Consider the following 26342-nt stretch of genomic DNA (forward strand, 5'->3'; position numbering starts at 1 on the left):
GGGAAATGAAGTCTAAAGTCAAATGAATTTGGGGCCACAGTAAGTTAGATGAAGTGAAATAGGTTTCCTTTTAAAATGGCTTCTTAAAGTAGCATGTGCATTGTGGAACTCTGGAAAAAGATGGAGAATGCACCATCTCCCAAACTTATTTGCCATAGAATCTGTTTCTCATTCAACTGTCCTAGTTCTAATGTTCCATAATCAGGATCTGGGAAATACTCAACTATTAAATGTCAGTAGAATAAAACATGGGCCCAGGTCCAGGCAGTCAAGGCAAGAAAAACCAATCTCCCAAATCTTGCTTTCTTGCAAGTTCTTTGCTCTAGTGCCACTGTCTGAGGGCAGGAAAGGCTTCCCCAGGTGTGAGTGGCAGTACCCCTACCTATGGGTGTAAGGGGACAAACCTCAACGCTGCTCTTTCTCACAGGGAGACCTGCAGGTGACTTCCAGCCCATTTCCCACCACTGAAGAAATAATAAATGAACAGTTGGAACGCGACCTTGGGCGCATTGCCCAACGTGTGCTTCAGGGCCTATATACAGCCCCAAAGCATCACCTAATAACAGGAGCCACAGAGCACCAAGAATCTATGCAGGTCCCATAAAGTTCTCAAGGGAGTGCTAGCAAATATGGTGCAGAAGAAGCAGGTGATCTCATGGAGCTGAGGATTGTGGTGGGATGCTGGGTACTTCTTCAACGGTTGGAGTTAAATCTCCCTCCAGTTTGCTTTCTGGGTAACGAGAATGGGTCCAAGTAGATTCTCTGGTGGTCTGTGATGGCGGATTTCTGCAGTCTCCTTTTAAAGACTGTAGCTGAGAAACATCAGTCTTTTCATCTTTGCAATACCCTCCCTCCAAAGGGCATAGTCCCTTAACACATCCTCCATTGCGTAAATTTCCTGAGCTACGTTTTCCAACGTTCTCAGGGTTTAACTATTTCAAGGCCGGTGAACTGTATGGACACACTTCTGCTGCTCCATCAGGCTGAACTGGCCTCAGTCATGAACAAAGAGTTTATATACTATTAACGTTTCATTTCACTTCTTGGTGTTACATTCCCCTCTACCCACCAGTTCACACTGGAACTCTTCTTCTGTCACTTTGCGATACTTTGTTTCTAGGCTTCCTGGCTTTCAAAGTCAGGTGAGGCTGCCCTCCCAGCAAATTCCTGACATCTTGTGCTACCTGGTCTCCAACTGTGGGCCAACTCTCCTGCATCGCCCACACATTCCAACCCTACAGTCTGGCCTCTGAAACAACTCACCTCCAGGCTTTCTCATCATCCTGCTTTCTCAGCAGCACTCTCTGGTCCCCATCCCCACCTACACTCTCACATGTATTTTGTATATTCTTCCTTGACTTAAATTTCTAGCCTTCCAACCCATTACACTATTAGAAGAGTGAAAGCATTTATAGACAAAACAACTCCAGACAGTGGCAAACAAATATATATGTACATATTTTACATGAAAAGCTAAGTTTTCTTTTAGGTAAACTGGCAAGAAATAGTAAAAGTCCAGGTCAGCCTATATTGCTTATTCCAGTGATTATGAACCTCACTGCAGCCAAACCTCCAACCTCAGATACATGGCTACACCCAGTTCTCTGGAAATCCTGTTCTGGTCCAGGGTGGACACCATGGACAAACTGCTTTGTGTGTATGTGTGTGGGAGCAGACGGAGCGGGGGGTGATCAACCAAGAATGAGAACTCTTTGGTGGCTGCTAGAATTGATTTGACCTCTCAGAGACCTTTTAATGGCCTGAACTAAATGGCATCGAATTCTCTCAGGGTCAAATCTATTTAAAAATGGCACCAGGAGCAGATCTATTGGAATTTGGATTGGACCTACATCATATGGCTGTTAAATTGTACGTAAACCCACAATATCTACTGAGATGTAAAGATGGGTTAACTTAAATTGAAACAAGGAATCAGTTTTATTAACTTTAAAATCTATTTAAGTAATTCAAATATCATTTTTAAATATACTTCGAAGATCCTTCTTTCTAAATTGTTAAAAAGATTTTATGCTCAGGTTCTTAACTATCTTCAGGAATTCTATTACTGCGCTCATTTTAATAATTCATTTTTGGAAGCTGGGATTAAGGGTAATTTTCTCCAAAGTCTCATTGTCTAAAAGAGACAACTCATTATTCTTTTCCTGACATAATACTTGATCTTTAACTCAAGTAGTTCATGAGATAGTCACTACTTTAGAAAAAATAAGTAAACCTGTACGGACAAGTTGCAAGGTCCAATGTAGTTTAGAGGGCTGTTTTCATTATATTTCATCATGCTGCAAACAGGAAGTAACAGTTATCTCATGAGGTTTTCTGCTTCATTTCCTTTGGCTCTTCTGTGCTAAAGTTCAAATAAATTTGCATCTTTATTCAAATGTTTACATATTTATCCAAATCAAAACTTTATGTGATAACCTCTATGAATGAAAAATATTGTATTTCTGAGGAGAGTCAAGAATTAAATTATCATCCTCCTCCATACTGCAAAGCCTAGTTCTTGAATCATGTGGACTATCATAGGAACCAATTAAACATGACCTTGGCAAGCACAGCATAAAATCTTAAGCATTTTCCAAGGCAATACTTTTGAGTAGACCGAATGCATTAATCTAGTAATCATACTCTCAGTGACAACATCTTGCATGTTTGCTGTAAAAATATAAAAGGATTCTACGTAGGACAAAAAGGTGTATTCTTCACGTGTACTCAAAATACTGAAAAGCACCGCCATTCTAGATATAAGAACGCTGGCATTTAAAATTGGCAAATCATAACAGCATTGCTTAGAACTCATTCTTAGTTCATCATTTTCTCTAACTCACAGATACTTTACATAGGTAGATTTATGTGCATATATATGTTTGAATGTTGAATTTTAAAATGCATTGAGTTGGACAAACAAAATATGAAGTCTTCAAAGTCAAAATATCTTCTCACCAGAAAACAGGAGAACATCTAGCGTTATCAGATATCCTGCACTAATGAACAAATGGCCTATAACAAAACATTTCTAGATCAAAATATCTAGACCAGAATTCATTTCTATAAAGAATGGAAAGGGGTTATAGATGATCGTTTATGATTCTGGGAATTTTAAATTCCTGTTAAGGTAAGAATGATAACTAATTTAACTCTGCATACTCCGGTACCTTGCACTGGGTTGTGAATAGTATCTACTATATGTTATTATATAATTATGTAATATGTAATCATATAACCATATAAATTCATATACTATAATATTCTTTATGTAAGAAAACATTGTGAAATAGCAATCAGTGAATGAGAAAGGGAAAACAATGAAAGACATTTGTAACCATGAGGACAAAAGGCTGGGAATCTCATGGGCAAGTATGAAAACCTACGCATGGAATCGAGCAGGCTCCACATAGATACTGTGTCAGGAAAAAAAGGTAGGAATACAAGCAAGGCTTATTCTGAGGTTTTTTTCCAGAGCTAATAAATTTATCCAGGAGTTAACAAATATCGATGCATGCATTCATAGATACAAATAATGTCACAGGTCACATACATATCATATAAACTATGTCATATATGTCATATAGCATAGAGAAAGCCATACATTTATACACACACAAATACTGACATATTTATCTACTTCTATACCTCTCTATCTCCTTGGTTAAGACACCCAAGTTTTTCTAGGGACTATGCTTACAAAGGTCTGGTGGTCCAGTGACCTAAAGAGTATGACTGCCTAAATCAAGCAAGCCATGTTTGTATACAATGAAACAAGGACTCTGTAACACAGAAGAACACCCTTTTTCAGCAGTCCTGAGTCTGCAGTGCTGCAAAATCACCCAGCTGCAGCACATCCAAACTGACCCGACAGGCAGCTGGGAACTGCCCCGATCACTGTACCAAAAACATGGGTCTTGCAGTGAGAAACGCAGCCTCTGCTCCAAGAGGAATCATGAACGGCAATGTTTTTATTGAAATACAACTATATGTAAGTTGCTTTGCTTCTGAAAGTTGGCCACAAAATCTGATAATTCATGTCAAACACGTGAGTCAAGAGAGGCCTCTCTCGCATGAGGAAGAAACAAAACAAAGCTCACGACATTTTGGCCTCGAGCTGGCTTAGCTATTCTGCTTCCATGTGGAGATACTCAGCATTAGAAAATGCTCACGGATGTTTAGGCTACAGCCAGTCAGTCACATCTCTGTCGCTGACCGAGTCAGAAAACTATCACAGATGTAGAGCAGTACAAGCTCACTTGGGGTTCAGAACCAAGGGTCTTAATGAGCAAGGCAGGCTTTGTAACTCTTTTAGCAGATGGCTGCAGAGTTCCTAGAAACTGATGTAACTGTAAAATTAGAAATCAAATAATTTATAATGCTTTCTTATATCAGGATCATCTTCTCAGGCCCACAGTTTACTCTGATGGCCTTGGAAAAATGCAGTTACGATGGTTCCCTCATGTTCTGCCTGCCTGCCCCCATCGGTGCTTGAATGATTTCCCACAAACTATTTGTATTCATGATAGTGAATTGTGAGTTCCCTGCCTAGAAATAGTTGGGCACTTTTATGAGGCATGATGGATTTTTTATTTAGCACAGCAGTAATGAATTAAATAGGCCCCCAAAGGATTCAAAATGTTCATGCCTCTCCCTGATTGCCCACATTATACAATCCTACAGTGTAAGAGTGTCTCCAGTGTTTAAGACCAGTAACATCATCATCTGCCAGGGGGGTTTACAACCTCGTTAACTTAATTACTTCTTATAAAATGAGCCCTCGGATACTACATGGTGGTTCTGTATATGCTATTAAGCAAAAACTCTCACTGAAAAGGGATGCTATACGTAAGTACATAGCACGTTCCAGGCCCTCGATAAATGTTAGTTATCTTCTTCTTTCATTCATTCACTAACACAAAAATGCTAATAGCTACATGTATTCAAAAAAATTTTGGTGACTAAGATAATGTGACATTTCCAAAATGGCCTGGCATTCCTCTTCCCCACAGAATTGAGAGTAAACCCCTTCTTGAAATTCCTCACACACTGTACTGCAAATCTCTGTATTATTTTCCATCATTTCATTTTCCCGTAAGTAATCTCCATGAAACAGAGACATTAAACAACACAGAGTCTACTCAAAACTATAGTCTGATGACAATTAAAACCTTAATACAATTTGAAACAATTTCTGTACCCCTGCTTTCAAAAAGAAAGAAAAGTAGAAAAAGATGGGAATACATAAGTAAAACACTAGATGTCTCTATGGAAATGGAGAGGTAGGAGATGCTATTGGGATCTATAAATGTAAAGAAAGGGCTGAGCAGCTACCAAAGAGTATAGCTGAGTAGATACTTAAAAACAGCAGCTCTCAGGAGTGGTGTCCACTGCCCAGCACCAGGATTTTAATGATAACGGACAAGTGAAACATCACCAGATCTAAAAAGCACAGTAGCTCAAAAACAAGACAAATGCTTCGAGAGACTTCTGGACAGTTGCTACTCAAAGTACGGTCTGACGACCAGCACTACTCAAAAGCTGGTCGGCCCCTGGACTGCTACTGGTCTATCTACATATGAGAGTAGGCGTTGAGAAGTTTCTGTAGCAATTTGGTAGTTTGTCTGTGGAAGCTAAACAGAAATCGGGGCCTGAATTTTCTATGTCTTCTTTTATTTTATTTTTCTGGTATTGGTCAGCAGCAGACTGCAAGAGAAGGGAACCTGGTGCTTCCCAGTGGAAGGTTTGAGACGTACTGCTCCAGGGTGTCTGCGGTACCCTCTCCAGCCTCTTGCTGAAGCAGCACCTGTAAACAGAGCTTCCTACCAGAGGAGGAGGTGATGACCCTGTGAAGCAGCTGTCCATTCTTCAGCTTATGACAGAGGGCAAAGGGGTCCTAGAAGGGACTAAATCCAGGGAAAACGATAGGATTTCAAGTGGTGAATGGGACACTGAAACAAAGAGGACAAGTTATTGACTAGAAAAATAGAAGAGAAAAGAGAAGAGAAAAATATAGAAAAGAAGAATGAACTCCATGTGCCACTAGATTTCCACCAGAGGAATAAGGTGTTTTTGTTTTTCTCAGAAAAGAATGAATGCCCTCCCTGTGAAACAGTAACAGCAACCTCCACTCAGTTTCTTAATAAAGAAGGTACACGAGCCTACCAGGAGATGGAATTTTGCTCCAGGAGGAAGCAGTATGGTTTACAACTCTCTGAGAAGGAGGAGGTCATATACCAACATGGCTCATGAGTGGATGTGCTGTCTTCTTGGAACACGTTCCAGAGGAGATGAAGAACTGGCCAATACCAATCAAACCAGTGACCACAACCCACTTCTGATGACTCACTCAGGAACAAACTGAAACAATCAGATACTCAAAGAAATCTTTAGACATGATGAAGAATGAGTAAAAATCTAAAAAAGTGAATAGGCTTAGGAATATTTTCATCTCTTCCTCCCTTATGCTTTAAAAAAGGAAACACACGTGAAATGAATAGGCTTGTAGATACAGTCAAAGGGATTGAGGTAGGGGTAGGTGGCATGAGATACGTCACTAATACAAATGACTTCTGTCAGGGACACAGTTTTTAACTTGCCTTGCCACCATTTTCACTGGTTAACCTGGAAGCAAACAAGAAGCTGTACTGCTTCTAAGAATTAAATTCTGTTTCACAAGAAAAGAACTGGTTAGTGACACGGAAGGAGCAAAAACTTTCCCCCAAGATACCAATGTCCTCTTAAAGTTCTTACTGGAAAGAAAGAGTTCTAAACAACCAAAGATATCACAAATTTCTGAGTAAACAGTGGTAAAAGCCTATATCCAGAGTTCAAATGAATGATCTAAAAAGGGGTGGGAAACTCTATATAATGACACTGGCTACATACAATAAACAGTAAGCCTTTTAGTGAAAAGTAACGTGAGCTGCCATTAGAAGGGGGGAAAGCATGAGGGGAAGGTGAAGAACAAGGTCGAGGCTAGATCAAGCAGAATCTTGTGTGACAGGCACACGGGGTTTGGCGTATATTTTGGTGCAGTGGAAACTATTAAATATTTTTATGTAAAAAAAAGCTTGATGCAAACAAACACGGAAAAACAATATACCAAAGCTGATGAGATGCAGCAAGAATGTTTCAAGAGGAAATTTTATAGCTATCAATGCATACATCAAGAATAAAAGAAAGATCTTAAAAAAAAACCCTAACATTATACCTCAAAAAACTAGAAAAACAAGAACTAAGCCCAATCTTAGCAGAAGATACAGCTTTTTTGAGGAAATAATGAAGATTAGAGCAGAAATAAATGAAACAGAGAATCAGGAAAGCGGTAGAAAAGATTAACAAAATGAAAAGTTGGTTCTTTGAAAAAATAAACCAAATTGGCAAACTAACCAAGAAAAAAAGAAAAAGGGCTCAAATAAATAAAATTATAAGTGAAAAAGGAGACATTCAACAGATACCACAGAAATAAAGGAACATAAGCGACTACTATGAACAATTATATGCTAACAAATTAGACAACCCAGAAGAAATGGATAAGTTCCTAGAATCATGAAGAAAGAGAAAATCTGAACAGATCGATTACTACTAAGAAGATTGAGTCAGTAATCAAAAACCTCCCAAAAAGAAAAGCCCAAGACCAGAACTATCTCAAACTCTTGCAATACAAAGAAGAGGGAACACTTCCAAACCCAGCATTACCCTTATACCAAAGCCAGATAAGGATACTACAAGAAAAGAAAACTATAGGTCAATATCCTTAATGAATATAAGGGCCAAAATTCACAAAATACTAGCAAACTGAATTCAACAGCACATTAAAAGGACCATATACCATGATCAAGTGGAATTCATCCGTGGGATGCAAGGATGGTCCAACACATGCAAATCAATAAATGTGATACCTCACATTTAACACATACATCACATTTTAATAGAATAAAATCATATGATCATCTCAATAAGTCCAGAAAAAGCATGTGACAAAATTCAACAACCTCTCATGATAAAAACTCTCAACAAATTAGATAAAGAAGGAGTATACATCAACATAATAAAGGCCATACAGGACAAGAAGGCAACTAACATCATACTCAATGGTGAAAGGTTGAAAGCTTTTCCTCTAAGATCAGGAACAAGACAACCCTCCCCACTCCTATTCAACATAGTACTGAAAGTCCCAGGCAGAGCAATTAGACAAGAAAAAGAAATAAAAGGCATCAGAAACAGAAAGGAAGAAGTAAAATCGTCTCTGTTTACAGATGACAGGATCTTATGTACAGAAGATCCAAAAGACTCCACCAAAAAGACTGTAAGAAGTAATAAACTAATTTAGTAAAGTTGTAGGATACAAAATCAACATACAGAAAACAGTAGCATTTCTTTATACTAACAATAAATAATTTTAAAAAGCAATAAAGAAAATTATCCCATTTCCAATAGCAACAAAAACAATAAAATACTTAGGAATAAATTTAACCAAGAGGTGAAAGATCTGTATACTGAAAATGATAAGACATTGGTGAAAGAAATTTAAGTGACACAAGCAAATGGAAAGCTATTTCACATTCGTGAACAGAAAGAATTAATATTGTTAAAACATCCTATACTATCCAAAGCTATCTATAGATTCAATACAATCCCTGTCAAAATTCCAATGGCATTTTTCACAGAAATAGAACAAACAAGCCTAAAATTCATATGGAAGCACAAAAGACCCCAAATAGCCAAAGCAGTATTGAGAAAGAAGAACAAAGCTAGAGGCATCATACTCCCTGATTTCAGATTATACTACAAAGCTATAGTAATCAAAATAGTATGATACTGGCATAAAAACAGACACATAGATGAATGAAACAGAATGAAGAGACCAGAAATAAACCCATGCATAAGCAGTCAACTAATATTTGACAAAGGAGCCAATAATATTCAATGGAAAAAAGGCAGCCTTTTTAATAAATGGTGTTGGGAAAACTGGATATACACATGTAAGAGAATGGAACTGACAAAAATTAACTACCACCCACAAAAATTAACTCAAAATGGATTAAAGACTTAAATGCAAGACCTAAAACCGTGAAACTTCTAAAAGAAAACATAGGGGAAAACTCTTAGACACTGGTCTTGGCAATGATTTTTTGGATATGACACCCAAAGCACAAACAACAAAAGCAAAAATAAACAAGTTGGATTACATCAGACTAAAAAGCTTCTGCCAGCAAAAGAAATGATTAATAAATGGAAAGGCAACCTACTGAATGGGAGAAAATATCTGCAAATAATATGACCAATAAGGGGTTAATATCCAAAATACATAAATAGCTCATACAGCTCAACCAAAAAAACCCCAAACAATCCGATTAAAAAATGGGCAGAAGATCTGAATAGACATTTTTCCAAAGAAGACATACAGATGGTCAACAGGCACATGAAAAGATGCTCAGCATCATTAATTATCAGAGAAACGCAAATCAAAACCACAATGAGATACCACCTCACACTTGTCAGAATGGCTAATATCAAAAAAACACAAGAAGTAAGTGTTGGAGAGGATGTGGAAAAAGGGAATTCTTATGCACTCTTGGTGGGAATGTAAATTGGTGCAGCCACTATGGAAAACAGTATGGAAGTTCCTCAAAAAATTAAAAATAGAACTACCATATGATCCAGCAATACCACTCCTGGGTATATATTCAAAGGAAAAAAAAAATACTGTGTTGAAGCGATATCTGCACTCCCATGTTCACTGCAGCATTATTTACAATAGTCAAGAAATGGAAACAAGTGTCAGTCGGTCTATGGACGAATGAATAGAGAAAAATGTGGTGTGTGTGTGTGTGTGTGTGTGTGTGTGTACACACAGCTGACTATTGTTCAGCCAAAAAAAAAAAGAAGGAAATCCTGCCATTTGTGACAACACGGATGAACCGTGAAGGCATTATACTAACTGAAATAAGTCAGAGAAAGACAAATACTGTATGATCTCACTTATATATGGAATCTAAAAAAAAAAAAAGACAAATTCATAGAAACAAAGAGAAGGGTAGATTGCTGGTTTGAGAAGGCGAAGGGGGAAATGGAGATGGGTGAAAGGTGATCAGAAGGTACAAACTTCCAGTTATAAGATGAAGTTCTAGGGATCTAATGTACATCATGGCAACTATAGTTAACGCTGTATTGTATACTTAAAAGTTGCTCAGAGGAATTCCCTGACGGTCCAGTGGTTAGGACTTGGCGCTTTCACTGCAGGGAGCATGGGTTCGATCCCTGGTGGGGGAACTAAGATCTTGCATGCCGTGTGGTGAGGCTAAGTAAAAAAGTTGCTAAGACAGTAGATCTTAAAAGTTCTCATCACACACACACACAAAAAGGTAACTCGAAACAAAATTTTTTTAACAGGCCAAGGGTTTGATCCAGTTTTCAGTTTTACAGATCATTCTGGTGTCTGTGAAAAAAAAACTGTAGGCAAGCATAGGGGGAAAAGAAGAGACCTGTCAGATATTGCTACAAACAGTCCTCAAAGGAAGTAATGGTTGGTGGCTTAGTCTAACTAGAGTCGCCACATGGATACAAAGAAAAGGAAGAAAGAACTTGGCATGAGATATATTTTAGAGGTAGGGTTGACAGGATTAGAAAATGGGATTCATGTGGAAGATACAGGAAAGGAAAATATCAAGGATGACTGTTACATCTCTAGCTTGAGAAACTAGGCTGATGGGTGGTCCCATTTATCGAGACCAGGAAGTTTGGGTAGGAGGGTAAAATCAAAAGTTCGATTTAGGGCGTGCTTAGTTTGAGATGCCTCTGAGAACCCACATAGACTGTCAAGCAGGTACTGGATGTGTAAGCTGGAAGACAAAGTAAGAGGTACTGAGTGGAGGGTACAGTTTAGGAGGCAAAAACATAATCTGAGACTAGTTGTGACCGCCCTAAAGAGAATATAGAAAGATAAAGAAAGATGATCCAGAACTAATCAACACAACAACTTTTTTTTTCTTTTTGGCTGTGCCACGAGGCTTATGGGATTTTTAGTTCCCCGACCAAGGATCGAACCCGGGCCCTCGGCAGTGAGAGCTCAGAGTCGTGACCACTGGACTGCCAGGGAATTCCGCCAGATTAACTTTTAACGAATTAACTATATTTCAATTTTCAGTTGTCAGGATCAGTCTTTGTCCTGGTCTGATTCAGTATTTTCGTCAATTTCTTAAATTAAGACACAGAAGGAGGCTCGGGTTGGAGGATGGCATTTATTCAATCATTCAAACATGTAGTGATTGCCTAATGGGTCCCAGGCATTAAGTCAGGCTATAGGGACACAAAGATGAAGAAAACATAATCCCTGCCTTAAAGAGACACTGGAGGCTAGTTTAAAAAAAAAAAAAAAATTACCAACAAGGGCAATGGGTTTAATGGCACTCAAAAAGCATCATGTTCAAAGTATGAAGATACAGCTTAGCATAGTGGATAAAAATGGTGCCATGAATTAAATGTTTGTGTCCCCCTGAAATTCATATGCTGAAACCTTAACCTCCAAGTTGGGGCCTTCAGGAGGTAACTAGGTTTAGATGAGGACATGAGGGTAGGACCTCGGTGATGGGATTAACGTCCTTATAAGAGGAAGAAGACCAGAGACTGCTCAGGCTCACTTTTAAACTCTCCTCCCATGTGAGGACACAGAGAGAAGGTCCTCACCAGGCACCTTGACTGGACTTCCCAGCTTCCAGAACTATGAGAAATAAATGTCTGTTGTTTAAATCACTCAGTCTCTGGTATTTTGTTACAGCAGCCTGAGCTGAGACAAGTGGGGTCTCTAGAGCTATATATCTACCTGCGTTCAAGATCCCAGCTCTGCCACTTACTCACTGTGAGGTAGGGTTGACAGGATTAGAAAATGGGATTCTAATTCTAAGTTTAAGCAAGTTGTTTAACCTTTCTGTGGCTCAATTTCTCCATCATAAAAATGGGGATAAGAATACTTATCTCATACGTGCAATATGCTAACCACAACGCCCAACACGTGGTAAGTGCTCATGTAAGTTAGCTACTATTATTATTTCCCAATGGCACGGCAGTGGTTCTATGGGAGGGAACAGAATCATAAACAAAAGATTCGACATGTAGGCTTAAAATAATTTTGTTGAACAATACCCAACTGAGAAAATCTGACCAAACAGAAGTTAATATACAAGAAACCTATAACACCTTGCTCGATGAAAAGACCAATATGAGTCAATACACGTACCACATGAATAGAAGTCTCATATCCACGTTAAGAGGGCAATAGTTTCACAATAACCAGGAGCAAATTTGAAGTATTCTGTTTACTTCTTGGGATGCAATTTTATAAAGCATATTGACAAACTGGGCAGACGCTGGAATAATATGACCATGACAGTGAGGGATTTGGGAATGAGATTCAATCCTCCTGTTACATGTTCGTATACGCACCCTTACAAGTGTACACCTCACTTCACTACACTTAATGTTCTGTATATAAATTGTATGTAGACCTGTATACATTTAGATGTATGTACATATATAGCGCAGAGCTATTGTTTATCTCCTGTACTACACTATAAACTTGACAAGGACAGGAATGGTGTCTGGCTCACCAATGTATCACTGGTACCTACTGCAGTACCTTTCACCTAGTAGGTACTCAGGAATTTTCCTAGATGAATGAATAAATGAACGTGTATCACATGAGAAATTTTTAAAGAAAAGGGATTTTTAGCCCTAGGAAGCTTTGACGGATGACTTCAAAGAATTAAGTGATTGTCCTGTAGGAGAGAAAGTAGACTAATTTGGTAAGGTCCCAGACTGCAGAGTTAAGACGAATACACAGAGGCAGAATTCACCTCTAGGTAAGGAAGAACTTTTGTTCCCAAACCTGTGTGACAAAGTCCACAGGCCACCTTACAAAGCAGTGAGCCCTGCATCACTATAAAAGGAGTTTGGCTGTCCCTGGGGAGGACCCTACACTAAATGGTCTCTAACTAAGATCCCTTCCAATTATATGAGTCTGTGCTCTCTGTTACCTTAGATTCTTACATGCCACTCTTTTCCCCTCCATTTCTGCCCATCCAGAGCCTAAAACCTGCACAACCTTGCAAAGAAACAGTGCACTATGTCTCCAAAGGCTCCGGGAAGGGAGCTGGACACATCTTATCTAGCCATTCTTTCTCCAGTTACGCTGAGGGGCAGGGAAGAGGTACTCCTTAAGAAAGTGGAGGAAGAAATAGGTATAGAAAGAAAAGCCATTTCAGCGCAGATAGGGAGAGTTTAAAGACACAAATCTAACTAAGGGCTAATGAACAAAATGAATTCAGTCAGTTGACTGAAATATCCACAGGGGATTTTCTTCTCTTGAGCATCAGGAAATCAAAGTTATTAATCTGATACTTAAATAGCCAAGTAAAGTTGAAGCATTTAAATCCCACTTTGGCAAACTAACAGAAATGACCAATGATCAGAGTCTTATCTATAAAACAAGAACATCTTACAGATGAACCAGTTATGAAAATACTATCCTCCTCTTTCCTGGACTCATCAGTTCCATCAAAGAAACCTACTGACAACAGCAGTTCTAACCTGTCCAAGTTTGGACTCAGAGATCACAGCTCTTTTGAACGTTTTCCAGGTAGCTGGGCACCATGTGTAAAACCACTTTCTCACTCAAGACAATCACACAGATGGCTTTTATTAAAAGCACAAGAAAAAAAGAGCACACTCCCTCCCCATTTGAGGCGTTGTTTTATGGGGAGGTTGCCAGCCTGTCTAAAAATGTGTACAAAAATCTCAATTCTTCAGGCTTCAGAGGAAGACTTTTCTACAGTGAAATCCAGCATTTTCCTGGTGCCCTCCCTCACTTTTTAGCAGAGAGATAGTCTGTGGTTGTGGGATCTCCGAACCCAAACAGTCTGGCATTTCTTAGGGAAGTGGTGAGACCTCGCACTAGACCTTGGTGTCTTGGAGGGAAGGTAAAAGACCTTGAAGTACGCAGGAACTGCAACAGAAAGGTCTAGAATCCAGAAAGACACTCCCACATTGGTTGGAACCCTTTTGATAGGTGCCTGCTCCTTCACAGGAGAGATGAGGCAAGTCCTTCCCGGAGAACATTCCAGGATCCTAATCACTAGCCTTCCCAGCATGAGTCCTGTGAGCGTCATGCTAATGAGGCTCCACCCACCCGCTCTGCCATCGTCATTCTGTGCAGCGTCTACCCTTCTACAGGAGAAAGTAAGGTTGTCCAGTGGCCTTACCTGTTTTTCCTGCTCCGCTTTCCCCAGTAATCAGAATACACTGGTCTTTATCTTGATCTCTTAGGGATCTGTATGCTTCATCTGACAGGGCAAAGCTGCAGGGGATAATGGGAAAAAAGTCCTTAAAATTCAGCTCATTATTATATGTTTATCAGATATAACTAACTACAGGCTCTTTAAAGTGTCACTGATACGCTTTAGATAGAAAGCTGAGATATCACATTTTATTTCTTTCAAATTCTTAAAGTAAATAAATAAAGCTATCCATTGTTTGTGGCCCGTGTTACCTTCTCCTATGCATTCTCTCTTAACTGAAACGGTACTGATGCACAGTACTCTAAAGATAGAGAGTACATGTCCACATGTCCACAACTGGATAATGTTGCTATTTCCAGGACAATACACTGGAGTTTCGAAACAATGAGAAAATTTTTTTTTCAAACATTAGAAAAATGTTATCAAACACCAAATAGCTGATATTACCAGCACTAAGCTAAACACAGAACTACTGCCTTCACAAACAAGATGGTTGAAACTGTAAGGTCCATCAGAGGCAGGTGGTACTATAGGTTTGCCGTGGTTCTTGTCCGGTCCTGTGCGCTCTATGATGACAAAGGGCCCCCTATCAAGAAAGTCCTCATGTTGACCTTCCCCTCCTCAAAATTTACTAACAAGGTAAATTTTGCTCCCTCTAACTAACTGAAAAATAATTGGGACAATATGATACTGTACTTAAAATAGGAAAGCTCCTCTTCTAATTCATTTATTAACAAGTACTTATTGAGTCTACCTTATGTGAAGAACACGCTAGGAATGCACGGGAGAGAGATACAAAATAGAAAATAGGTTAAGTGCAAGGAAAAAGATATGTGCAAAACATTGCAGAACCAGACCTCAAGGGGGTAGGGGTGTGGAGTAGGAGTATCTTAAGAGGTAGAAACACAGCCCTAAAGAATTCATTAGCGGGCTTCCCTGGTGGCGCAGTGGTTGAGAGTCTGCCTGCCGATGCAGGGGACACAGGTTCGTGCCCCGGTCTGGGAAGATCCCACATGCCGCGGAGCGGCTGGGCCCATGAGCCATGGCCGCTGAGCCTGCGCGTCTGGAGCCTGTGCTCCACAACGGGAGAGGCCACAACAGTGAGAGGCCTGTGTACCGCAAAAAGCTGCTGGAAAGCAAAGCCTGAGGAGTGATGCGCTAGAGAGATGGGCAGACTCCAAATCAGGAGAACAGAGATGATCGGGAGCCATCCAGAGGGAATGTAAGCAACAGAGGGACAGGATCACATAGTAATCAGAGAGTAATTAGAGCTAAAAATAGCAGCATTTACCCTGTACCAGCATGGTCCCCAGGCCCTTCATATTTAATCTTTTTTTTAAATTTATTATTTTTTTATTTGTTTATTTTTGGCTGCGTTGGGTCTTCGTTGCTGCGCGCGGGCTTTCTCTAGTTGCGGCGAGCGGGGGCCACTCTTCATTGCGGTGCGCAGACTTCTCACTGCGGTGGCTTCTCTTGTTGCAGAGCACGGGCTCTAGGCACACGGGTTTCAGTAGTTGTGGCACGCGGGCTCTAGAGCACAGGCTCAGTGGTTGTGGCACATGGGCTTAGTTGCTCCACGGCATGTGGAATCTTCCCGGACCAGGGCTCAAACCCATGTCCCCTGCATTGGCAGGCAGATTCCCAACCACTGTGCCACCAGGGAAGCCCCCATATTTAATCATTTTAAATCTCACAACAAAACTACTACGAATAAATTATTATTAATCCCATTTTCAGATGATGAAATTTTGTCAAAAAGTGAAGACAGAACTTGTCAAGGTCACACTGGCAGTGTGCTCTTGACCACTGGGACACACCACCTCCGTGCTCTGGACAGAAATCACAGGGCCACAGGACGGCATGTAAGAGAGACCAATCTGGAGGCAAGGAGCCTGGGGAAGGGCTGGGATACAGGAAGAGCATCAGTTCAGCCAACCAGACTTTGGCTTCTCTTCAGGAAGTGTGTGGCGCCATTAATAATGACAGTGTACTGAGCACCTTCAGTGTGCTAGGAGCTGAATGAAGTGTTGTGTTCATAATCAGATTTCATCCTTACAGTAGCTCTGTGAAGTGAATGCTACCTGCATCCTTAAAGAAAAAGGATCCAATGAGACTGAGAGGTGACATGACATGTCCGAGACCAGGACAGTCATAACCTGAACCCAGAAATCCTGTGTATCACATTCTTCCCCTCTCCTCACATCCTCTTACGATTATCTGTGGCCTTATCCTCTGGCTGGATCAATGTGAGCCCCCAAAGAGAGTCACCACAAGCCTTATGTGTAACCGTCACATCAATGACTCCAACCAAAGCCTTGCACATAAATATAGTCATCTGTCGAATGAACATATAAAGAAAAGGCAAGAAACGGACTTTTTCGAGTAACATGTTGCTTTAGCTTGCTTATGTGAACAATGTACACTGATCTCTTTCCATCCAGCATGTCTTCCTCACCCTCAGATCCCTTCAGCCATCCCCTAAGTAACCAGTGCCTTGCTGTGTGCCAAGGTCGACCAGTGCCAAGGTCGCTCAGTGGCCTCATCCTTCTCTAGCGTTCTCTGAATCCCCGAGGAGGAAGCAAGCATGCCCCTCTGCACCACTGCATACTGGGACAATGGACAAAACAGTGAATCCCAGAGGCAGAGGCATCCTAGATGGACAGGGTTCCCTGGGCCCCAGACCCCCAACTTAACACCTAAAGGACCCCGAGCAAGTCCCTCACCCTGGCTGAGTTTTCTGCAGGTACAAAATTAAAAATGTAGCCACGTACTTCCACTTAGAGGATTAAGTATACCTGTATGAAAGCACTTTAAAAGTGATCGAGTCCTGAATAAATGTCCAATGTCCTTCTGTATCATAATTAGTTATGCAGACATCTTCTGATCCCTTACCAGAGTGTAAGCTCCTGGGGGCACAGCCTTGCTGTGTAATTAATCTTTGTGCATCCCACAGAGATATGAACATAAGACATCGTCTATACCAAAATACGAATGAATGAATGAGTGGATCCTCTCAAGTACTGACAAAGTCCCTACTGGACTGCACTCCGTAAAGGGTGGTGAACAGGAAAGCCATGTCTTCTGTGACCTTCATAAGGGGAAGGAGAGCTTTACTTAGATTCCTTATTAGCCTTCCTCCCTCCCACTCCTCCCACCTCCAGACAAGAGCTCAGTGATGCCGCTGTCATTTTCATCATGGGCAAGAAACAGAGGAAAGCATGTTACGGCAAATATACAGATGAACTTTTCCAACCATACACATTTGCCGACCTCTTCATGGGTTAACACAGGCCTTTTCCCATGCTCCTAAGACTGCAAGTTAGCTTTATATATGACACTATTACCAGATCCCAAAGGATGCAAAATGACTTCTAATGTGAATAACCACATATGATTGTGCGTGCACATATATATGTGGACACACACACACGAGGGTTCAGAAGATCACCAAATGACCCTGGCATGGGTTTATTTCAAGTCAAAGAAACACCTAGCTTGAACACTTACTTTCCACTTGTCTATCTAGACAGAATACTTAACTGCTGTTCCCCAAACTGGGCTTGACTCATCTAATGAGGAGTATATTTTAATTTAAGATAAAGGCTAAAAGGGATAGTTATTCTGTCAGGACTCTGGAGAGTCCCTGATTTCAAACTGCCATGAAAATTTACCAATTAAAGTATTTAAGCGCTGGGAAAATTGGCCTGGACTACTGGCACAGGCATCTCAAGCAGAGCATAAATGTCATCATACTCATTTCGTATAAATACGAAAGATCTTGACTTCACTTAAAAATGACAAAGGGGCAGGCAGGTCCTGAAAGACACCAGCTCCCCTCCCAATCTTGTTCTCTTTCTCTCTGGCAACGTTAGCACATGCCCGTCACCACGGCCAACATTTATAACTAAACTGAAACCACATGCCAGTCTTCCCAACCGCTCTATAATTAAGGAACTTAAATAAATCTTTAGAGAAGTTTCTACTTAAAAACAGTTGTGACCCATATGCTTCGCATTATTTTGTGAGCGTGTCATCATTGTGATTTACCACGCACAAAAATGAACGGTTTGTTGAACTACGATGACGATAACAATGGGCAAACATGGTTTTCATCCCACCACATCAAGAGCGGTGTTTCATCCACTATGTCTGTCCTCCAGTTGAGCTCTAAGAATAGCGACAGCCTGACGTTTCAGTGTAAGTCCCCCCTTCATTTCCAGATCAGCTAAACGGCTGTTCGTTGAGAGCCAAACTCTCCCCAACACTAAGCATGTTTGCTGCTTATCTGCAAATAGCTATATCTATCGCTTTTAGGTTTTGGAAGCTTGGTTTGGGGCTCATCTGTTATGTTCTGTCAGAGCAGAAGATTGGGTTTCATGTTCAAAATTATCTAGTCGGTGTTTATGTCCCTTCTCCACCTTATTTCTGTTCAGAATGTTAATCTCCACCGTGGCCCTGCTTTCGTGGGCATCAAGGGTGATGGCAGGGCTTCTTTTCCCCAAACTTCAAGCTCTCCACCCTGCCATTTCCCTTCTAGGTTTCTTTCACCTACTGTATGAAGCAGAAAAGATGATGTGACACCCAACACATCACCCACCACCGCCTAAAGCTTATGCTTATGTTCTCCCAAGCAGCCCCCTACTTTTCAGTCCCTCTGGCTATCCTCTAATGAGGCACTTGAGGAATCACTCTCCAAAATGGTCAAATCCATTTGAGGACTTTTAGTTTGTCATCTCCATTAGCCAAAGTGCTTAACAGAACAAATTTTGTCTCAGGAAACTCTCCTGAACTTAGATAACTGTTTCTACCTTTCTGTTTCAGTCTTTTTCTTTAAGAGCTCTCTCAAAATGGTATTCCCTTTCATTCAATCCTGAATCCTGGAATACTTTCAAATCACACTAGGGAAATTCTGCTTCTGAATTTAACCCTCTTAAAATAGCTCTGTCTCAAAATTCTCATCTACATTGAGATCTACAAATCTCAACTATTTCTCTCCTTTCTAGCTCTGGTTCGGCCCTAAAAACTGTGTGCTTTTAAAATTAAGCAACAAGGGCTTCCCTGGTGGCGCAGTGGTTGAGAGTCCACCTGCCGATGCAGGGGACACGGGTTTGTGCCGCGGTCCAGGAAGATCCCACATGCCACGGAGCGGCTGGGCCCGTGAGCCATGGCCGCTGAGCCTGCGCGTCCGGAGCCTGTGCTCCGCAACGGGAGAGGTCACAACAGTGAGAGGCCCGCGTACCGCAAAAAAACAAAAAAAAAGCAACAAAAAGTAAGTGTTTTTTTAAAAAATTCCTAACCTCTAAATGTGCCACCAATTCCTAATCTCATACTAAACCCGATTAAGGGCTAAGGCAGTCCACAGCAAGGACGTGGAAGAGAAGGAAAAGGAGAAAGGGAATTGTGTGTGGTGTGTTTTGCACAGTAACCTTGAGGTCTGTTTGTTTATTTGCTTGTTTGTTTTTAAAGGAGAGGCACAATGCTGGCCTTCCTTGTAAAATACTATTGCAGGTATCTGTACATCTACAATTGTCTCATATTCTCAATTCAGAAATATTCACTCGCTTGAAAAATATCACCCTGTTAAATTAGTGTTATGCCCTTCCGTGAAACATTCATCCTATCATATCTTAAGGGAAAACTTCAGGGAAAATAAGTTTTTATACTTCAGGGAAAATAAGTTTTTATACTTCTTTGTTACAAGTAACTATAACTTTTTTCATTCTAGAAAGCTTTATTACATTCTTGTCCTATGCATACCTCATTTTAATATGCTTCATTTTATTGCACTTCCCAGATACTGTGTTCTTTACAAATGGAAGGTTTGTGGCAACCCTGCATCAAGCAAGTCTATTGGCACCACTTTTCCAATAGCATTTGCTCACTTCCATGTCTCTTGGTTGGTCACATTTTGGCAAGTCTCACAATTATTTCAAACTTCTTCATTATTATTACACTTGTTACAGTGACCTGTGATCCATGATCTTTGATGTTACTATTATAACTGTCTTGTTGTTTCGTATTTTTTATTTAATGTATGTACACTGTTTTCTTAAAGACATCATGCTGTTGCACACTTTATTGACAGACTACCATACAGTGTAAACATAACTTTTACATGCACTGGGATACCAGATAATTTGTGTGACTTGCCTTATTGAGATATTCACTTTATTGAGGTGGTCTGGAACTGAACCCACAATGCCTCTGAGGTGTGCCTGTGCAAGCATGGTAAATTAACATATTTACAACAATACAGTTTTTCCTACACAGCCACAGCACTGGTAAGCATTCCTAACAATCCAAGCCTCAGAGCAAGAGAAGACAGACAACAAAAGTAAGCCTCTCTTCAAGACAGACAGCAATGGGGACTTCCCTGGTGGAGCAGTGGTTAAGAATCCACCTGCCAATGCAGGGGACACGGTGTTCAAGCCCTGGTCTGGGAAGATCCCACATGCCACAGAGCAACTAAGCCCGTGCACCACAACTACTGAGCCTGCGCTCTAGAGCCCATGAGACACAAGTACTGAGCTCGCATGCCTAGAGCCCATGCTCCGCAACAAGAGAAGCTGCCGCAATAAGAAACCCACGCACGGCAACAAAGAGTAGTCCCTACTTGCCGCAACTAGAGAAAGCCCGTGCACAGCAACAAAGACCCAATGCAGACAAAAAAAAAAAAAAAAAAAATTTTAATATTAAAAAAAAAGATAGATAGCAATGGGCATATGTACACCATGAAGTTAAAAAGAAAGATTATGAAAACAAACACAAAGAACAGAATTAGAGAGAGATGGATGGTAAATGGACCTAAATGGTTGCGAGGTTTCTGTATTTTACGTAGTCGTACAGTATTAATTCTATATGGATCTTGAAAACTCAAGGGTGTATATTACACCATGAATAACCACAAAATAGAACACAAAGAGGTACAAAATAACAAAAGAATTAAAATGGAATTCTAAAAATATTTCAAATTATCCAAAAGAAGGCAAGAAAAAAAGAACAAAAACAGAGGGGAGAAATAGAAAGTAAATTATTGAATGGTAAACCTAAATTCAACCATATCAATAATCACACTAAATGTTAATGGACAAAATACTCCAATTAAAAGGCAGAATATGTTAAAATGGATATAAAGGCAAAACCCAATTACATGCTTCCTATAGGAGTCATACTTAAAATATGAAGACATAGATAGGCCCAAAGGACATAAGATGGCAAAATACATACCATGCCAAAACAACTGATCAAAAAAAAAAAAAAAAAAGAAGTGCATTGCACTTTCTTTTCTCTTTATACATCTAAACTCAAAGAGGTCCCTAGCTGTCATCTCAATGAAAAGAAGGATGCTATGCCATGGCATGGCATAGTAAAGGTGAGACTTAATTATCTCTAAAAATTATCTACAATCATTTTTCTAGGAATATTTTATCAATACTTACTTTTCTAAGTTCATATGCATTCTTATATCCTAAACATAACTAGTTACATGGGTTTCTTTTGGCTACATAATTGGAAAAGGCTTGTTTCTATTAGGTACAAAACAGAAATCTCATCAGGGATGAATCATTTTAAGATGACATCCGTTCTGAAGTGAGAACAATTAAGGCATCAAATAAAGCTCAAAAGTCAGGTTTTAAAATAAGACATGACAAACAGGCACAAAGAGTTTCTTCTTCTAGAATTACACAGGCTTCCAAAAAACAGACTCCACAGTATTTTCGTGAAATTTCATAGACTGCCTGAGTCAATGTCAATGTACACTAGGGTCTCTCATTATTTTTTAATGGGTCACTCAAAAATACTTTCTGGACAGTCAAATATAACCACTAAAGGGACAAAAGCCACAAAGACCCAACGCAGCCAAAAATAAAAAGAATTTGAATGTTTTGTGTGTATAAAATGGTTCACATGTGTTATAACGTTTTAAGGAATAACAGAAATCCCTGTGTAATTAGAGAAGAAATTCTTCTCCTTCAGTATTAGAATTTACAAACAAAGCTCTTTACCTCACTGATTCCCTTGCTAGTTATGCAATATTATCCAAGACAAACAGCAAAGAGCACTTAAGGGGTAGTCTTCTTTCAAGATTTCAGAAATTCTGTTTACATCCTCTTGTGATGAAGAAGCTTTGGGGCACACTCACATTCTTCGACCCCATGGGCCCGACCATTATCAAATCATAATGGAGTTCCTCAGGTCTACCCCGGCCAAGGCCAGCTGGCTACGTGTCCCTCAAACAACTTCTTTCTCCTGGAGACGCATGTGAAGGTGGACTGGGCCAAGGGATGACTCCTTTTCAAAGGTGGATTGCAAAAGCCAGGTATTGAAGACATGCATTAGGAAGTAGATAAGAGGTTTAAAAAAGACTAAATTATGTCAGGAAGGAAAAGGACTGGACTTAAGATATGAAGGCAGTGAGGAGGAAACATCTGCCTTCAGGGCCTGGAAGCCACTCTTTGGAATTTAGCGGTAATCCCTTTACCGCTAAGGACTTCCTTCTGCAAATGGTGCCCTGAGCATGAGAGGCCACAGGGGAAAGCCCTCCACAGGGCCAGCATCCTGCTTGGGGCTTGGCAGGCAGTTAAAAGCACAGATTCCAGCTTATCAGTCTTTGCTGCTGCAGGCCTTATCTCACAAATTAACGAAGTGTGGGTGGTTCCTACTGTCTTGAATCAGTCCCCTAATAACTAAAATGGAAGAGTATGCGGAGGCTAGTGAGAACATTCGCAAGCGTGAGGTTCCCAGGCACCCATGAGCTGAAAGGCATTATGCTCATTCACTGTGAGGGTTCTGGGAATGAAGATGAAGAGAATCTGTCCTCAGTCGAACAGGAAAGACACTAAGTCCCCCCAAAAAGAGGTGTGGGAGAAGGTAAGAAACACATGAGCAAGCTCCTAAAAACATTCAAATTGGGAAAAAATGACTTTTACTGACAAAGGCATGTCATGGAAAACTAAAATCTTAACCCCAAGGCATATGCAAGGAGAGAGGCTGGGAGAATGCAGAGAGTAAGGAGGAAATTATGTTATTTCCCCTGTCCAGAAATTAACAAAACACACCTGATCTGGGGAAAAGAACAAACAGACAAGTGGGCTCTTAATTCAAATTCAGAAAGCCCTTATAAGTATTTTTAGCATCTCTTTTAACAAAGGAATACTAACAATCAACTTTTATTGCCCAACTCTCATAAAAGTAACTACACAGTTACTGTCTACAAGAATAGCCTTTCCTGAGCAAGGTAAATACAATTGAACAAATTCCCAACACAACTGTTTCTTAGCTTTTCGGCAACATAGCTTATTTCAACCAATTTCATAGTTTTTACGACTTTATTACAGGCAACTCAATCCTGGGGGTGGGGGAGAAATCTATCCCAAGAGAAGTTATTCCAACGATCGTCCTAATTGTCCTTAGGACTTAATGATTTATTCATTAAAGTAAACAGAATGATTTCAAGTTCTCAAAATGTGAACTGATTTTTCAGATAGGTGTTCCCTACTGATTTGAAGCGTAAAAATGTGTCACCTTGTATGCCATTCTGTGTGTCTTTGTGTAACACTGAAACACACATTCTGATCTAAGGCACCTCACATCCACAAACCAAACAGTTACGACTGTTCAGTAAAATCAACCTTTCATGTTTACAATGTTCAAATGTCAAGCACTCTGCATCATCTAACTTTGATTAGCCCCCGCCAGTGCCTGCCAGGTACACAGGATACAAGGACATGAGGTGGAGTCCCAGTTTCCCTCCAGTAAGAGAAAGAGAGAGACACAGGGACATTTGTCTGCAATAGACGATGCTGCACTGGGCACCTTGCATGGCACCATGTACTGAAGAAGTGCAGAGAAATCTGGCTTCAGTTATCGTGGAAGGCACTGAGTGGAGATGGCATCCGAATGGGAACTCCAAGTACACATTGCTGTGGTTTATTTAAAAAAAAAAAAAAAAAAAAAGCACAGAGGAGAGGGAGTGAGCAGTAGGGAAAGCTAAGCAACTTCTTCAAGCTTTGGTTTATGCATCCAGCCTTACAGAGCTGTGCAGAAGATGCCCCTTGCACAGCGTCCACAACAGAGCAGGAGCTGAATAAACGACTGAAAGGCCAGATGGGTCTAAGTTTGCATGTTATGGAATCAAGGTCATAAATATATTCACATCTGAAGAACGAGATCCACCACCATTTCATAGAGTGGATGCAAAATTCAATGAAATCAACAAATATTAATAAGATGCCTGATTATAAAAAGATACATGTACATACATACACACACATAGACCACAGGGTATATACAATGTAATGCCTGAGTTTGCATATATTATTGTGGAGAAAGGAAAGTGAATTGGCAAAATGATAATAATAATGAGACTTCCTGAAATTAGCTAAATTCATATCATGATATTGTAAGGGAAGAAACATCTTGGAAATAATTTTAAGAGAATTTAGTACTTATTAATTCAATAAACATTCTATGTGCCACAGAGAGTGTCAGGCAGAGGAATACAAATGATGTCATCTCTACCCTCAGGTGCTCAGTTTAGAGAAAACATGTATTATCTAACTAGATAATAACTCAGTCATTCACAGATAAGTCATTTGGTCTACGTGGCTCACTTAAAAAACAACAAAAACCTCTCTCTAAAGCACGAGGGATACCAGTACCAGAAAAAAATTTTTTTGAATTAAAAATTTTACTTGACTCTTTCATCCAAGTACCCAATACCCTTCAAATCTTCCCCTTCCTCTCCTCTCCATCACTGGTTATTTACTGCCTTAGACAAGTTCCTCACTTCTGGTCTGAGCGTCAGTAATTCTTAAAGGGATTTTCTATATCCAAGCAAGGCACTTTCACAAGCCACCATGATACAACGCTGTCAAAATATGATGCCATTTTTCATTAACAAGACTTTTCTCCCCTGTCCTCACTGCAGCCAGATTTAACTTCTTGCTTTTATGTGTTTCTGTAACAAAGTTTTTTCCCCAAATTTGTTAAACTCAAAGCAAGGTTATATCATTCCTGTCCCCCCAAATTATGATTCTATGGAGTACTCTAATTGTAAGTACAATGCTTTTATTTTGCTTAGGCACCAGACAGAAGTACTGGACACATGTTTGAGAATTTCATAGCCGTCTGAACTGAACTGGAGTGATCCTAAGAGGCTCTCCTCCCCAGCAGGGTTTAATATGTACCTATTCCAATAAGGTCTACAAATTCAGGACAAAGACAAAATGCAGAAATCTTTCCTCTGGGTTTCTAAACAGAAAAAAAACGGAAAAAAAAAATTACACAGGACTTCCCTGGTGGTGCAGTGGTTAAGAATCCGCCTGCCAATGCAGGGGACATGGGTTCAATCCCTGGTCCGGGAAGATCCCACATGCCGCGGAGCAACTAAGCCCATGTGCCACAACTACTGAGCCTGTGCTCTAGAGCCCGCGAACCACAACTAATAAGCCCGCGTGCCACAACTACTGGAGCCCGCGTGCCATAACTCCTGAAGCCCGCGTGCCTAGAGCCCATGCTCTGCAACACGAGAAGCCACCACAATGAGAAGCCCATGCACAGCAACGAAGAGTAGTCCCCACTCGCCACAACTAGAGAAAGCCCGCACACAGCAATGAAGACCCAACACAACCAAAAATAAATAAATTAATTAATTAAAAAAATATATATATTACACAGCCAAATCCATGTCTCAATTTTAAAAAGCAACTCAGTGACTAAAGGGAGGAAATCAGAAGATTACTAATCAGACCACCGAGACAGAAGCGCCCTCAGAGAATGCGCAGGCTCTGGGCTTGGGGTGACTGACAGCCCTCTCTGAGAGGCGGACCCAGGATGACCACTCCTCACTTGGGTGTGGCTCCCAGATGGTTCTCAGTCCCACTCCCTCCTTACCCCAGTCCTGGTCCCCTTCATACGGAAGGAAGAGGTTTCAACAATAAGGTAAGGCAGGCTCAAGATGCCAGGAGGTCTGCTCTGTACAGTATTTGGTTAACTAGTGTGTGTGTGTGTGTGTGTGTGTGTGTGTGTGTGTGTGTGTGTGTG

At 40.5% G+C, this 26342-nt stretch overlaps 1 protein-coding gene across 5 annotated transcripts in view; it reads right to left on the reverse strand.

Annotated features, from left to right (window-relative positions):
• The window catches only part of MYO1B (myosin IB), a 183156-nt gene that overhangs the window by 81317 nt on the left and 75497 nt on the right, over nt 1–26342 (reverse strand). For all 5 annotated transcript variants that reach the window (XM_027125466.1, XM_027125472.1, XM_027125477.1 and 2 more), the window contains exon 4: nt 14262–14356. In XM_027125466.1, coding sequence (XP_026981267.1) covers nt 14262–14356 — 95 coding nt within the window. The remainder of the gene's footprint in view (nt 1–14261; nt 14357–26342) is intronic.

The sequence above is a fragment of the Aethalodelphis obliquidens genome, unplaced genomic scaffold, assembly GCF_003676395.1.
Source record: "Aethalodelphis obliquidens isolate GAN/ISIS:26980383/991018 unplaced genomic scaffold, ASM367639v1 scaffold2, whole genome shotgun sequence".
Taxonomy (NCBI): Eukaryota; Metazoa; Chordata; class Mammalia; order Artiodactyla; family Delphinidae; genus Aethalodelphis; species Aethalodelphis obliquidens.